At 39.9% G+C, this 14682-nt stretch overlaps 1 protein-coding gene across 4 annotated transcripts in view; it reads left to right on the top strand.

The window, feature by feature from the left end:
• The window catches only part of FMR1 (fragile X messenger ribonucleoprotein 1), a 57199-nt gene that overhangs the window by 22746 nt on the left and 19771 nt on the right, over nt 1-14682 (top strand). For 3 of the 4 annotated variants that reach the window (XM_048863096.2, XM_048863097.2, XM_048863099.2), the window contains exons 8-11: nt 1569-1739; nt 1830-1908; nt 5697-5806; nt 7278-7340. In XM_048863096.2, the coding sequence (XP_048719053.1) occupies nt 1569-1739; nt 1830-1908; nt 5697-5806; nt 7278-7340 (423 nt within the window). The remainder of the gene's footprint in view (nt 1-1568; nt 1740-1829; nt 1909-5696; nt 5807-7277; nt 7341-14682) is intronic. The other variant, XM_048863098.2, reaches the window with a different exon arrangement.

Genomic DNA, 14682 nt, shown 5'->3' with positions numbered 1-14682 from the left:
ACGCCCTCCATACTCACGGGCGGCGGGAAGCAGAGCGGCTTGGGCCCAGCCCGCTCCACTTTCCTTGCCCTGGCCCCAGCCATGTCGCTGAGGGTGAGGGATTGGGAAAGGTCCTGCACTCACCTGCGGCTGGGAGCTGGCGGAGTGGAGCGGGCTGGGGCCAGGCTGCTCAGCTTCTGCCACTGTCGGTGAGTGTGGGGGGGAATCCCTTCCCCTAAGCCCCCTCCCCCGAGCAACACGGTTGGGGCGAGGGAAGCGGAGCAGGCTGCTCCTGGCCCCCCGCTAATCTCCTGGGCCACTCTGGGATTGCGGGGCCCCCAAAAGTGCCCCCCCCCCCACACACACACACAGCTTCTGCTTCCCAGATCCTGGTTGGGGGGAGCCCGAGACCCTCTGCCCCTTAACCAACCCCCGGCCTGTCACCCTTAACACTCATGGTAAAGCTCAGAGCAGCGTGTCAGAGCTTTACCATGTTGTATGCGAACCTGCGTTATGTCGGGGCAGAAGTGTAATTCTATATTTGTAAGTTCAACTTTCATGATAAAGAGATTGCATTACAGTACTTATATTAAGTGAAATGAAAAATATTGTCTTTTTACAGTGCAAATGCTCATAATCAAAAATAAATATAAAGTGAGCACTGTACACTTTGTATTGTGTTGTAATTGAAATCAATATATTTAAAAATGTAGAAAACATCCAAAAATATTTAAATAAATGGTATTCAATTATTGTTTAACAGTGTGATTAATTTTTTTAATTGCTTGACCGCCCTAGTGATTATTGTACCAAAATCCCGAGGGCTTTTGTCATCTGTCGAATTCTTGTTCAATTCTGCAAACTCATCTATTTTTGCATTGTCTTACATAGAAACTGATTCTTCATTTTTGCTCTTTGTGGACAGTATGTATCCATATAGTTCATTTTGTCATAGTCGTAGCTTTGAAGCTGGGGACTGTTTGAGCAATTAACATTTTTTTTCTCATATTTTCATGGGGGCACTTTTTCTGTTTTTTTTGGGGGGGGGGGGAGGCGGGGGAGTGGGTTTCTGTAACCCCAGAGTAGCTCATCTTTCAACTTTACTATCTTGTAAAAACGTCCTCTCCCTCTGATTTCTTACCTGCATCTGAAAATGACAATTAAGCAAATAGATTGATTCCACTTTCTACCACTGAGTGACACATTTGTTAGATGCAAACCATTTATAAGGCAAGTTCAAATATATATAATTTCTGATAGTACCAGTATCTAGATTTATTTTAGGATTATTATACATGCAGAGAGATGTATTTTTGGAGAAAAGAAGACTTAACTGTGATTTTTCTTTTTCTCCTTATCTTTGGGATTACCATCCCTACCCTTCTTAGCTCAAAATTTGGTGAAGGCTTCCGTCAGTTTGTCTGTTTTTTTTAATTGTACATGTCTGGCAGTTTCTCCTTGAACTTTAGAAATTAACTGATTTGGAAAGTAGGGAGGTAGCCTACATATGTATCTGGTTACCTAAATCAATGTAAATTGCTATACTTTTTTAAAAATCAAAGTTAACTAGGAATGCATTCTTTCTTTAGAGCTCAAGGCAGCTTGCATCGCGATTTCATGAACAGTTTGTTGTACGTGAAGACCTAATGGGTCTGGCCATTGGCACTCATGGTGCTAATATTCAGCAAGCCAGAAAAGTACCTGGTGTGACTGCTATTGATCTTGATGAAGACACCTGCACATTCCATATTTATGGAGAGGTAAGCTTCCAGACAAATAATAAAATTTAATAAAACTAACATGCTCTTGGAAAACACAGAACCCCTTTTATGTTTTTTCCTATTTCTTAGGATCAAGATGCAGTGAAAAAGGCAAGAAGCTACCTTGAATTTGCTGAAGATGTTATACAAGTACCAAGAAACCTAGTAGGTATGTCAATTTTGGTGTTTAGCTCTGAAATGGTAGAAAAATATTAGATGAGAATTGTTTTAACTTTTAGAAACAATACAAGGAGGGCAATCTAACATTTTGGAGATGCTTGCTTTTTTGTTTTGTGATTGGGTTTTTGTTACTCTTTTATTGCAGAGAAGTTTTCAGCTCTCTACAGAATCTTGTAGAAAGTTTTATTAAAATGTATTGGTTTTGCTGAGGAACTGAATCCTGATTCACTTGCCCTCAGTGTACATAAGTTGACTAGAAATTAGGTTGAGAAACCCTGGCTAAAGCAATCCAGTGAGTCACAAGAGACTATGACTCTCCCACAGTCCCTTTTTGATTGCAATTGTGAAAATCCATTGTAGGACAAATCAGACCTCTTTGCAGATTGGTAGTTAACGGCGAGCCTTTGTTTACAATTACTCATTCAGTTACTTGAATATGCCTTGTCCCTTGTTTCGGGATTCTGAACCAAAAAGGAGCTTGCTAACCAGGAAACGGCTGACAAAAGGAGGCTGCTTTCTACATTGTCACGGCTATCTATGCATGTCTTGGACTGTGTTGAGAAATATGGCTTCTGCGATGCAACACACTAAATGGCTTTTTCACAGAACTTCCTGCTACGCTTACCTTTCCTATTGCCCTTTACCTGTGAAGCTTTTATATAGGGGCAGCAGTGGGACTAGCAAAAGATCCAGCATCTAACAGCAGTTTTCCAATAAGTGTCAAGACTCTAAAACATGTATCAACCCCCAGTTAAAAAATAGCTTATTGAAAATAATTCAGCAATATCAACATGTGTAAACCAACAGAAAAATGTCATCTAGGTTTGCTTGCTAGCTGGAATGAGTTTAAGTAGCAGATAACAAGAGTACCGTATATACTCATTCATGAGTCGAATATTTTTGGTAAAAACGTGACACACCAAAGAGCGGGGGTCGGCTTATAAACAGGTCTACACCAGAATTTCATGATTTTAAACTCTATGAAATCATTGAATTGAATATCTAATACATTGTCGTTTTGTTTACCTGGAGTGTCTGCAGGCCTGGAGCCCCTCAGCTCCCTGGGGCTGCGGTTCGCCGTTCCCAGGTAAACAAAATGTCCCGACCTGCCAGCGGCTTACCCTGACGGGCCGGGAGCCAAAGTTTGCGAGCCCCTGAAATACAGGGTTGGCTTATGAAAGGGTCATACAGTTTTCACTGTTTTTACCTATCCATCTTGGGGGGTAGGCTTATAAACGAATGGGCTAATGAACAAGTATGTACGGTATATGTTTTTGGAGATACATATGTGTACCAATCTTTGTAAAGGCAGACATCTTCATTGCATATTGAGGAGATTTTGGAAGCAATACTGAAGTGGCATGGTCTGAATCTTGTGAGATTTTAGACAAGTACCAGGATGTTACTCATCTGTTTAATTGATTTAATAAATGTTACTGTGAATTTCTTGCAACCGTAGTTCTCACTAATGATAAGCAGAAGGGGTAGACCGACTGACTGAATTTAATTTTGGATTTTTAATTGATTCCTGCTCCATGTGTTCAGGACTTTAAAAATAAAAATATTTTTAAAATAAACTACATTTTATATTTGAGCAATCTCTTTACTTCACATCTTGTTTCTTGACCTAGTTCCCACAGAAAGAATATACATTTGTTAATGTACCTATTAATATATATCCAAAATAAGTGATACTTGGAGGAACACTAGCATTCCTTTTTTTCCCCTCTCTTTCAAAGTACACATTTAGATTACCAGTAGCTTGACAGAAAACTAAAAATTTCAGTCTAGGTTAAAAACTGCTGTCAGCACTCAAATTATTTGTAAAATATAAATTATATGTAGTAATATTTTTGTAACTTTTTTTAGACTATAAATTTAATTTTAAACTAAGGTTTTATAGTAACATTCTTAAAAGTTTAAGTCCACATGAAAACAACCTGCCTGCTTAAGGACTATGTGAATTCTAAAAATTGAAGTATAGATTCCATTTCAGCATGCAAGTCTGTTTCATACTGATTAATAATATATATTGTTGAATTTTTAGAGGAGGGGGGAAGATTAACATTTTATTAATTGTTGAAATAAGCAGTTGCATTTTGAATTACTTTGTTTATTATAGTGTTTGGAAATTTGTAATTTGTCCAATAAGATTTTTTTGTAGCTCTCTTCATATGCATCTATTATATTTACCGGTAACTTGTTAACATTTATAACAGATTAAATAAAGTATTAAAATATTCAAAAGAAGCTTTTGACTCGCTTGGCTGGTAATGAGCCTAGAGCAATCATCGTGGTCAAGAACAACAAATTGGCTATACTTGTGTCCAGATATTTTCAAATTAAACTGGAGAATATGAAAATCAGCCTAAAATTATCATTACTTATAAGTGATACTTGGGCTGAATTAAGATAAAAATGATTATAATTTGCATGTAATGTAAAAACCTGGCCCTCATGAATATCTAGGAATTTAAGTAAATATTAGCAAAATTTCCATTTTGTTGTCAGATATGTACTATGTCCTGTGTGAGTAAAAGTGGGTTTTAATCAACTTGTTCTTGCTGGATAAAATCTGACCAGCAATACAAATAAATAGTTGTCTTGGATTGAATATTTTTTGCCCTTATTTTTAAAACTCGTGTCTTGAATGTATTTAACAAATAGAGTTAAATTCTAAGGCTGTTTTCTGTTAAAGATTCTCATCTTTTGTTTGTTACACACAATATCTCATTTGCATTAATCTTTTTTTAATTAAAATTTTAAATATTCTGGCTAACAGTAGGTAACTTGTTAATTATTTTTATAAAACAGCATCACTAGCCTGGCTTTGGAGATCTAGTTTATTATTTTCTTATTTTAGTTATAAGAGCAGCATTAAATGATTGTTTCCATTGTTTTTTAATTAGCTTTAAGTATTTTCAAATTAAAACTTCCATTTCCTTGGATACATTTCTGTTCCTCCAGTTTATCTGAGATACACATTTTTCTGAGATACACATTTTTGGTTATAAAGCTTTTGTGTAAGACTAATTCTGAATAGTTCTTTCCAACTGTCTTTTAAAAAATTACTTTCTGATAACAGAAATATCTTGCCAAACATATATCAAAACAAAACTTGCTTCTGAGGATTTGATCAGTCTTGCCATCTGAACTTCCTCTCTGGTATCAAAAAATATAACTTAATAGTGACTAAAATTTTGAAGACCTAGCAAATCAAATTTTCTTTGCTTGTTTAACCACTTTTGCCATTGGTAAACTTGTAGTATTGTAAAAGGAGAAAATTTGCGTTCGGCCCCAGCATATATTTGTATGCAATTTAAAAATTTTAAATTAAGTTCTCAGAAGCAAGAAAAATGAGAATGTAAAACAGCGTGAACTTTCACTTTGACTAAGATATGTAGCAGTAAGACTAAATAGTCATATTCCACAAATGTAGGGTTTTTGTGATTGAATTTCCTTTGTTCTCTTAGTTTTCCTTGTTTTTCTGTTTATCAAATACTCCTATCTAAATATTTCTAAACTTCCTTAATTAAATACTGTTTACCTGTAGGATGATATGGCTGCTTTGGAGTGGTTACCAAAATCTATATTTTAGGTTACTCAGACATTTTAGTTCATGGCTCATTGACTAAATTTTGGTCATAAACTGTTAGGTTGGTGTTGGCAAGCCCTTTGTATTGGTATTAAATTCTACTACTAAACTACTGTATAGTAATATTTTCAGATTTTGGGGAAGAAGCCTAAGGTGGAATGTTCTGTATACTCTTTCTGTAGGAAAAGTAATAGGAAAAAATGGAAAACTGATTCAAGAGATAGTGGACAAATCGGGTGTTGTGAGAGTGAGAATTGAAGCTGAAAACGATAAAAATATTCCACAAGAAGAGGTATGTTTGTAGTAAATGTGTTCTGTCTCTGTTAATTGGTGGTGATGTTGCTATATCCAGCAGTAAAATAAGTTCTTGGTGGTAAGAGAATATACTATTAATGTGTTTTTTCTGATGGAGCTTATTTTTCCTCACTGGAGTTGAAAGGGAAATTTTCACATATTGGTGCAGGTTTTTATGACCTATCACTATTGGTAATCTTCTGTCCAAGTCTTCTAAGTTGGTGATGTATAACTTCACCTTTTTAAAATCATTTTTTATTTCTGTTAGAAGCATTAATACAGGTTTCACAGTGTAATGATATCCCAGAAATATACATATAAACCTATTTTTCACACTCAGTAATTTGCTTTAAATTTGATATCTTGAACATCTTCACCGTTCATTTTTATGTTAATATTTTTGATGCAATAGTTAAGTCTGGTTGCACTTTCATTGTAAATCCTTTACTGCAGGTATTAGATTATGAGCTCACAACAGCTAATATGTATTTTTAAAAAATGTTTGGACAGTTGGTATAGTGGTGTATACCAGATCTGCTATAAGAAGAATGCGTAAAACTCTGTTTACATTTAAAACAGACTTTTGACCTGATATAGGGTCTCAATGAAGCCTTGAACTGCATAACTTGAAAATTGGACTTTTGTGGAGGAGGGGGTGGCAGGCAAAGGAAATTTATACCACAAAAATACCCATATTTTAAAAATATGAAGATTTCATCCCAAATTTCAAAAAGAAAAGCATAGTTTTTTTTTCCGTTTAAACCCTCATTTATTTACCTAGCATCTAAAAATTTACCACGTAAGGAACCTTTACTACTAAGAATAAGATGTGAAATCTCTTTTTTTTTTTTTTTTTAATTTGAACATTCTTGCTGAAAAGTTGAGACAGTTCTGACACTAGCATAGCAAAATTGTTACGGAAGAAGCAGTCGCCCAATTTCTAACCTGCTTTAATAGTGCTTGAACACTTATTTAATGGAATGAAAATATTTAAATGCAATATCAGTTTTTCATCTGACTGCAACCCAAGATAGCCGCCTCCAGCATTTAGAATTAAAAGTTTCACTTGTAATTTTAAATTTTATATATTTCACATTTTACTTCTGGTAACAAAATCTTCTTACAGTGTGAAGTTTTGGATTGTTTGGATGAACAAAAGGGTCAATATTTTATTCCAAGCTAAAATTCCATGCTTAACTTTAATGGCATTACTGTGTGGCTGATGCATAAAGTATAAAAATAAGGTCTTATTGAAGCTTCAAAATTCAAGCAAGAGAGTAGCTATGACCACGTTTAGTATATTTTTAGCTTGAAAAAGCTTATTTGCATATGATTTTCAAATCCAAAATACAGCTGTTAAAGGTGAATTGAAAGGCTTTTACCTGCCAAGTCCTGAGTTCAGAGTTCTGTGTATCTCCTGTTTATAGATAACCACATCACTAACACTTGCATTCCTTACACTGCTTTAGGTGTTAGTTGTGTCATCAACTGTAACAGGGGAAACACAGAAACCTGAGATCAAATCTAGGCAGGTAAGAATCATTTCATCTTCTAAGTTCTCTTGTTTTTAAACTGTGTTTGTAATGTAGCCTACATGCATACTTGATTAGACTTCGGATACCATAGCTTTTATTTATATTTTGTAGGATAACATTTCAGTTCATTTTAAAGCTTTAAAAGCAGTTTTGGGTTCTCATTCTTATACAGTGATTCCAAAACGACGTTCACAAATTACATGACAACATTTCATAACTTCTGTGATTATATAAAGAAGAGCCACAGGTCTTGTTTTGAAGTAGTGATGCTGTAGGTGTCTTATCTTTGTAGTACATTACATACATGGTGTATGATTACGTGCAGTTCATAGTCCTCCCAAAAATACCGGGACAAAATAATGTAGGTGTAAGTCTGCCCGCTGAAGAATCCTTCAGTGATGTCAAATATTAGGGTGTAGAGGTTCTGCCTAGAATACAGAAGCAATGTTCAGTTAATTTAAAAAAAAAATTCTAAGTCTCTTTAAGAGAGTAGAGTTGGTCTGGCACGCTGTGTGAGTAAATACTTGTCTTCCTGTTGTGACAGTTTTATACGTATTGAAACAGAAGTTTGAAAGGATTCCAGTTCTTCTACTTTCTAAAAGTTAAAGGCCACTACAGGTGGAGAGATGCACTGCCGAAAGCCATAACTGGCAGTTTTTATGATCTTTAATGCAATTTTAAGTCAATTGGTATATTTTACTATGGAGTATCAGTTACTGGGCAACCAGAATGGCAAGGTAATATAAATTAATTACTCTTTCTCAATTGGAGAGTGAAATATAATCACACTTGAAAATATTCCAGACTCTGAGAGAGTCAAGTTGAATCATCTGTTTTTGTGGTTTGAGGATGGTACTAGATCAGAGCATAGGCGTGATAGGATAACAAAATAAACTTACTAGTTTTGTTCTTAATTATTTGGATTTAAATAAGTTTACCCATCTGATGTGATGGGCATGTAAGTTAAAAATAGTTACCAAACTGATAAACCAGTGACAAATTATGAACTTGCCTCTCCTTCCAACCTGTCAGTGATAACACACACACACAGCATGCAGGCATTGGCTTGGCTTTCTAAGGCCTGGGATACACTGTGTGGGGGGGTTCGAACTAAGAGATGCAACTTCAGCTATGCTATTTGCTGATGGAGAAATCCCTCAGGCAGCTATTTGCGTAGCTGAAGTCGAAGTATCTTAGTTCGACTTACCTGGCTGTCCTCACGGCGGTGAGTTGACAGTGGTGGCTTCCCCGTCGACTCCGCTTACTCCTCCTGCCGAGGTGGAGTACAGGCGTCGATTCGGGGATGGATTTATCGCGTCTAGACGAGACACAATAAATCGATCCCCGATAGATCAATCAGTACCCGCCGATCCGGCGGGTAGTGAAGATGTACCCTAAGGCTTTCTAATTGCTATGCTTTTTTTCACCTATTATCTGGTAGGTGACTCCCCTGGCAACCCATCTCCCTAAATCAGGAGTATTTGAACTGAAACCATCCTTAAATTCTTTGGAAATTTACTCATTTTCAGTAACTTAGGGGGATATTAAACAAGCTTTGTAGCTTGCTTTTATCTCCTGAGTAATCTTTTAGGGTTCTTCACAATGAGTAGTTGCCACTGTTTGAAATACCTTGTGAATGCCCTGGGATTCTGCACTGATTATACCCATGCTAGTATTTACATTACAAGCAATTGATCTTGAGGCCTGTCTTCATGACTTCAATCAGCTAAAGTTTTTCTTGTCTGCAGTAGAAGGGAGTGACTCAGTTACAGTAACAGAACCTCTGTGTGGGTTGTCTATCCTTAAGTATTTATAAGGTCTTGAACTTAATTCGGCAGGTTTTTTCACAATGGGCCCACTGGTGCTGGCACAGACTGGGAGTACTTATTGGGTTATATGCTCCAGACTGGCAGTCCCTCATTTATGTATTACTAAGGACAGAATCAGTTCATTAATACTATTCCAAAGAAAAGAATTTATTTTTATAGCTGCGGGTCCATGGCTCATAGGAGAAAATATCTCAGCTAAGTTCTAGCGCACAGCACCAAAGATTACTTGTCACTTTATTTTATGCAAGTTAACATTTTTATTAGCCATGTTATGGCTTATCAGAAGCCTATGAATTATTTCATCAGTGCCTCCAGATACAGGGTTGGAAAGACGAAGACAGAATGTCTCCCTTCCTGCATTTTGCAGAGAGCCTGGGAGTGAGAAGAGGGATTCTCACGTCTGCTGTCTGTCTCCTGCATAAAATGTGTACACTCATGCATCCATAGCTAAAATTAAATTTACAAGAAACCTAAACATATGAAAAGAGAATTCACAGATAATGTACTTAGTCTTAACTCTGCCCCCTGGTGATGTGATGAGAAGATTGTAATCTCCAGTTACTTTATCTAATCATAACTTTAATTTAATAGTGACCACCAAAATTAGAATAATTTTATCTTAATCAGACTTGCTGTGCCAGCTTTGTACTACTTTGTTACACACATTCCACATGAAAAAGAATATTTTGGTTCAGATAAATAGCATACTACCTCCCCATGAATATCTGTTGTTCTTTGAGGAGTGTCCATGTGGTTGCTCCATTTAAGTGTCTTGATGCCCTGCGTTCGTAATCGGAGATTTGTGGTAGCAGTGCCCGGTTGGGCCACGCACGTGCTGTAGCCATCTCAGACACGCGCCCAGTGATTACATAGCAGTGCGCAGCCAACCACCCCCCAGTTCCTTCTCTACCACTTTTGGCTTGAGTCGGAGCAATCAGCAGCACCCTCTCCTACTTCAGAAAAAATGTATAGTAGATAATTCATAGTGGTAATGTTATCTTAGTTGTAGTAAGCTTCCCTATCCCCTTGCCCTACTCTAATTTCATTGGGGGAAAAAAAATTTTCCCCTTGTACCTCCCCTGTCTCTCTAGCAAGCATACGGCCTTAGCATCAAACAGGGATTACCCCATTTTTTTCTTTGAGACCAACTCAGGCATGCCAGGCTCACCTGGTTTTAAACGCTGCCTGACTTGCAGACTCTCCATACCGCTCTCTGACAGCCACACTCAGTGTGCACTTCCTCAGCAAGACACACATTACTCAAAGGTACAGAAAGCTGACAACCAAGACCAGAAAAGCCAGGGATCTCCAACTGAAGCTCCTCATGATGGAGAAATCCCTCAGGCCAGCCAGCGACCCCGAGTCGAGGTCACCCCCTGGCCAAAAGTCGCCAGTGGCAGCCTCTGACGGGCTTTGCTCCAACAACAACGGCCAAGGAGCCTACTCCTAGAAGGACTACAAAAAAGCAGTCACAGATATCCCCTCACCGAGAATCGCCCAAATGAAAGCGATCTACTGAAGGATCTGCCCCGGTACCTATGGCACCGAGAGCATCAGACTGCGAGGCACCAGGAACGTCTGGCACCAAGAGTTTCCGACGAGCTAAAGATCCTATGTGGGCAAGCTCTAATGCAGGTTCACATACTGAAGTGAAATCTTCCAGCTTGGCACCCATGGAGCTAAAATTGATCTTGGCACTGAGCAGTACAATGGCGCCACCTGCTGTACCTGTGCTGCACAGCTATAAATCCTCGGCACCAGCAGCTTCAACTCATGCTCCTAGGCCATCCACTATGCCATCTCCAGCACCGAGCCTCACAGTACCGCAGCAATTCATGAGGCATGTGGACCTGATAGTGACCTCGGCACCTAAATCTCTTCTACTCCGAATCGAGGGCACCCCGACCAGATTGGTACCAAGCCAGCTGACTACTCCCTGCAGATCAGCCCCTCCTGTCTCCAGTGATGAGGACGAAAAGGATGATGCAGCAATACACTCCTTGCCACTCCTCACCCAAGCCATGACCATCTCATCACCAACCAGATGCAGATGTACGAGGATGGTATGGTCACCCATGGGCACTTCCCCCCATACCATTCCCACCTAACTGGTCATACTGGAATCCATGGGCAATGTATAGGGCCCAAAACCGCATGGCCCCTAGCCCGCCTAGGTCCAGAACAACCCGGTCCCCTTCACCAACTGTCCCGGCACCGTCGGAACCACAAGAGGAGGATACTGAGGAACTTGAGGACACAGCCGAACATAACACTTCACTGCCTACTCACTTCTCATTTTCAGACAGAACCATAATGCCACGATCCCCTACTACAAGGGATGATTTCAGATCCTTTCAGGACCTCTTCAGAAGGGTTGCTGAATCTGTAGACATTTTGTTGGCACAGCTACCAGGAGCCCAGCATAAGCTCACGGACATATTCCAGGCATCCCCATCGACAAAGATAGCCCTGCCGATAAATGATGCTATTATGAAGCCTGAAAAAATCATCTGGCAGACTCCAGCTACTGCACTACTCTCATGGAAGAGGTCTGACAAAAAATATGTGCCAGCAAAAGGAATTTTTATTCACACATTCCACACCAAACTCCTTAGTGTGGAGGCGGTCAATCAAAGGGGGAAACACCACTCCCAAATGATCCCATATGATAAGGATTGGAAAAGGCTAGATCTTTTCAGGCAGAAAGCTTATTCCTCCGCTACACTTCAGTTCCTCAAAGCCAATCATGCTGCCCTGCTGGCCAAATATATATATGCACAATTCGTTTACCAAAATGTCAACTTTTATTGAAAATTTACCAGTTGACAAAAAAGAACAGTACAAGGCAAATCTTTCTGAAGGGGGTCTCATCCTGAGGATGGCCCTCCAGGCTTCCCTTGTCTCTGCAGACACGGCACCATGATCCATCGTGACATCCGTGGTCATGCGCCATGCCTCGTGGCTCCGCCTCTCCGGGTTCCCAAGGGAGCTCCAGGCAACAGTCGAGGACTTACCTTTGGAGGAACAGAAACTATTTTCAGACAAAACCAATTTCATTACACACTCTAAGAGACTCAAGGGCCACCTTAAAAACCCTTGACATTTACGTATCTGCAAACAAAAAGAAACAGAGCAGGTTTTCTAATCGGAGATTCCAGTCTACGCAATTCTCTCAGCCCCAAAGACAGTACGACCAACAGCGTACCAAAGACAAAACAGACGTCGGCAGAACCACGATCAACTTTTGATGTTTCGACGGTCCATCTCTAAACAGTCATTTTGAAGGTGTGGTCGAGGGCACGAGACTTCCACACTGAATCTGGAACCAGAAACCGTCCCCCACCCGTCCGGAGACCATTTCTCACCATACTGCCCAGTCTGGAACACCATCGCAACAGACAAATGGGTTTTAGAGATTATCCAGAAGGGCTACTCCATCCCTTTATTTCTCTCCTACCTATCCACTCTCCTTCCCCGTCCCTCTTAAGGGACCCCTCTCACAAGCACCTGTTACAACAGGAAAAAACCACCTCGTACAATTAGGTGCCGTCGAACCCATACCATTATAGGTTTTGATTCACATTACTTTCTAACTCAGAAAGACCAGCAGATGGAGACCCATGCTGGATTAACGAAAATTCAACAAATTTGTGAGAACACGACATTTTCACAATGGTGACTCTAACCACAATAATTCTGGCATTAGAGAAAGGAGATTGGCTCTCAGCCCTTGACCTTCAGGGTGATTTTTCTCATATCACCATCCATCCGTCACACAGAAGATTCTTGAGATTCACCCTAGGGAAACAGCATTTCCAATAGAGTGCTACCCTTCAGCCTTTCCCCGCCCCAAGGGTTTTTTCAAAAGTCCTCACTGTCGTTACAGCTCGCCTCTTCAGACAAGGAGTGATATTTCCATACTTAGATGACTGCCTTATAAGGGCACGAATGCAACAAGAAGCAATAAAGGCCACTGAGAGCATGATAACCTAGGGTTCACGGACCTAGGGTTGCAAATGAATGTACAAAAGTCCACACTGGTTCCTGTCCAAAAGTTGGAATTCATAGGAGCCTACCTCGAGTGTCTTACAGCAACAGCAATATTACCCCAATAATGCTTCCTCGCTCTAGTCAACCTAATTTCAGTGGTGATGTGCAGCCCACGAACATCCGCTCGAACATGCTTACAACTCTTGGGACATATGTCAGCGACAATGTTTGTTGTAAAACATTCCAGAATCCACCTGAGATGCTTGCAGGCCTGGCTTTGAACAGTGTATATATACCGCACAGACACTCTCAACAGACTCCTCACAGTGCCATGCAGAGTAAAATTGGTGGACATAACCAAAGAACATGTGTGCAAGAACCAAAGTGGTTAACATGGTGGGCACAACCAAAGAACGTCTGATCAAGAGTCCCTTTCCAACAAAGAACTCCAACCACAACAATCACGACAGACATTTCACGACAAACATTTCCCTAAAAGATTGTGGGGCACATCTACTCAACAATATTATCCAAGGCCACTGGTCCCCAGCAGAGTCCAACCTGCACATAAATTTACTAGAGCTATGGGCTGTCTGAAATGCATGCGACAACTTTCTCCCTCTAATCAAGAACAATGCCATCAAGATCCTGATGGACAATATATCATGCATGTTTTATATAAGCTGCCAAGAGAGAGCACAATCATACTCCCTATGTACAGAGGCAATACGCCTTTGGAATTGGTGCATTACCAACAACATAGAGATATCGGCATCCTATCTGCTAGAATGTCGGAATACAACAGCGGATCTACTAAGCAGGGATTTCTCACAAACCCACGAGTGGGAGATGGATCCTGGAATTCTCAAATTGATATTCAAACTATGGGGATTCTCCACCATAGACCTATTTGCAACAGCTCAGAATACCAAATGCCCACAATATTTCTCCAGAGCAGAATTGGGACACCACTTCCTAGGCAACACTCTCCTCATAAAATGGTGCCACTGATGTATGCATTTCCTCCGACTCCACTCCTAAGCCAAGTCATTCACAAGATCAGGCAGGACTATTCCAGGGTCATTCTCATTGTGCCCACGTGGCCCAGACAAACATGGTTCCCATACCTGTGTCAGATGGCAGTGAAACTGCCTCGAACCCTTCCCTTGGTACCTCCCCTATCCCAGGATGCAGGACGCATCCGTCACCCCACCCTTGCAGTACTCCACCTCAAGGCCTGGTTACTCCATGGCTGACTGGGGTCGAGAGTAGGGATGTAATGTTAACTGGTTAACTGGTAAGCATTAGCCTGGCCAGCCCTGTTAACCATTTAAAAAAATATATTTTTAATTGTTTAAACAGCTAACTTTTTAAACAGTAATTACATTCCTGTTCAAGAGGGCCTTTTCTGAGGAAGTAAAAGATATATTACTGAACAATCGAAGATTAAGCACAAGAAAGACATATCCATAAGTGGAAACGATTCTGCACCTGGTTCCAAGGCAAACAGATCTTCTTAC

This window comes from Caretta caretta, chromosome 9, assembly GCF_965140235.1.
Source record: "Caretta caretta isolate rCarCar2 chromosome 9, rCarCar1.hap1, whole genome shotgun sequence".
Classification (NCBI taxonomy): Eukaryota; Metazoa; Chordata; order Testudines; family Cheloniidae; genus Caretta; species Caretta caretta.
The sequence above is the reverse complement of the archived record's forward strand: the minus strand, read 5'-3'. Positions and strand labels throughout refer to the sequence as shown.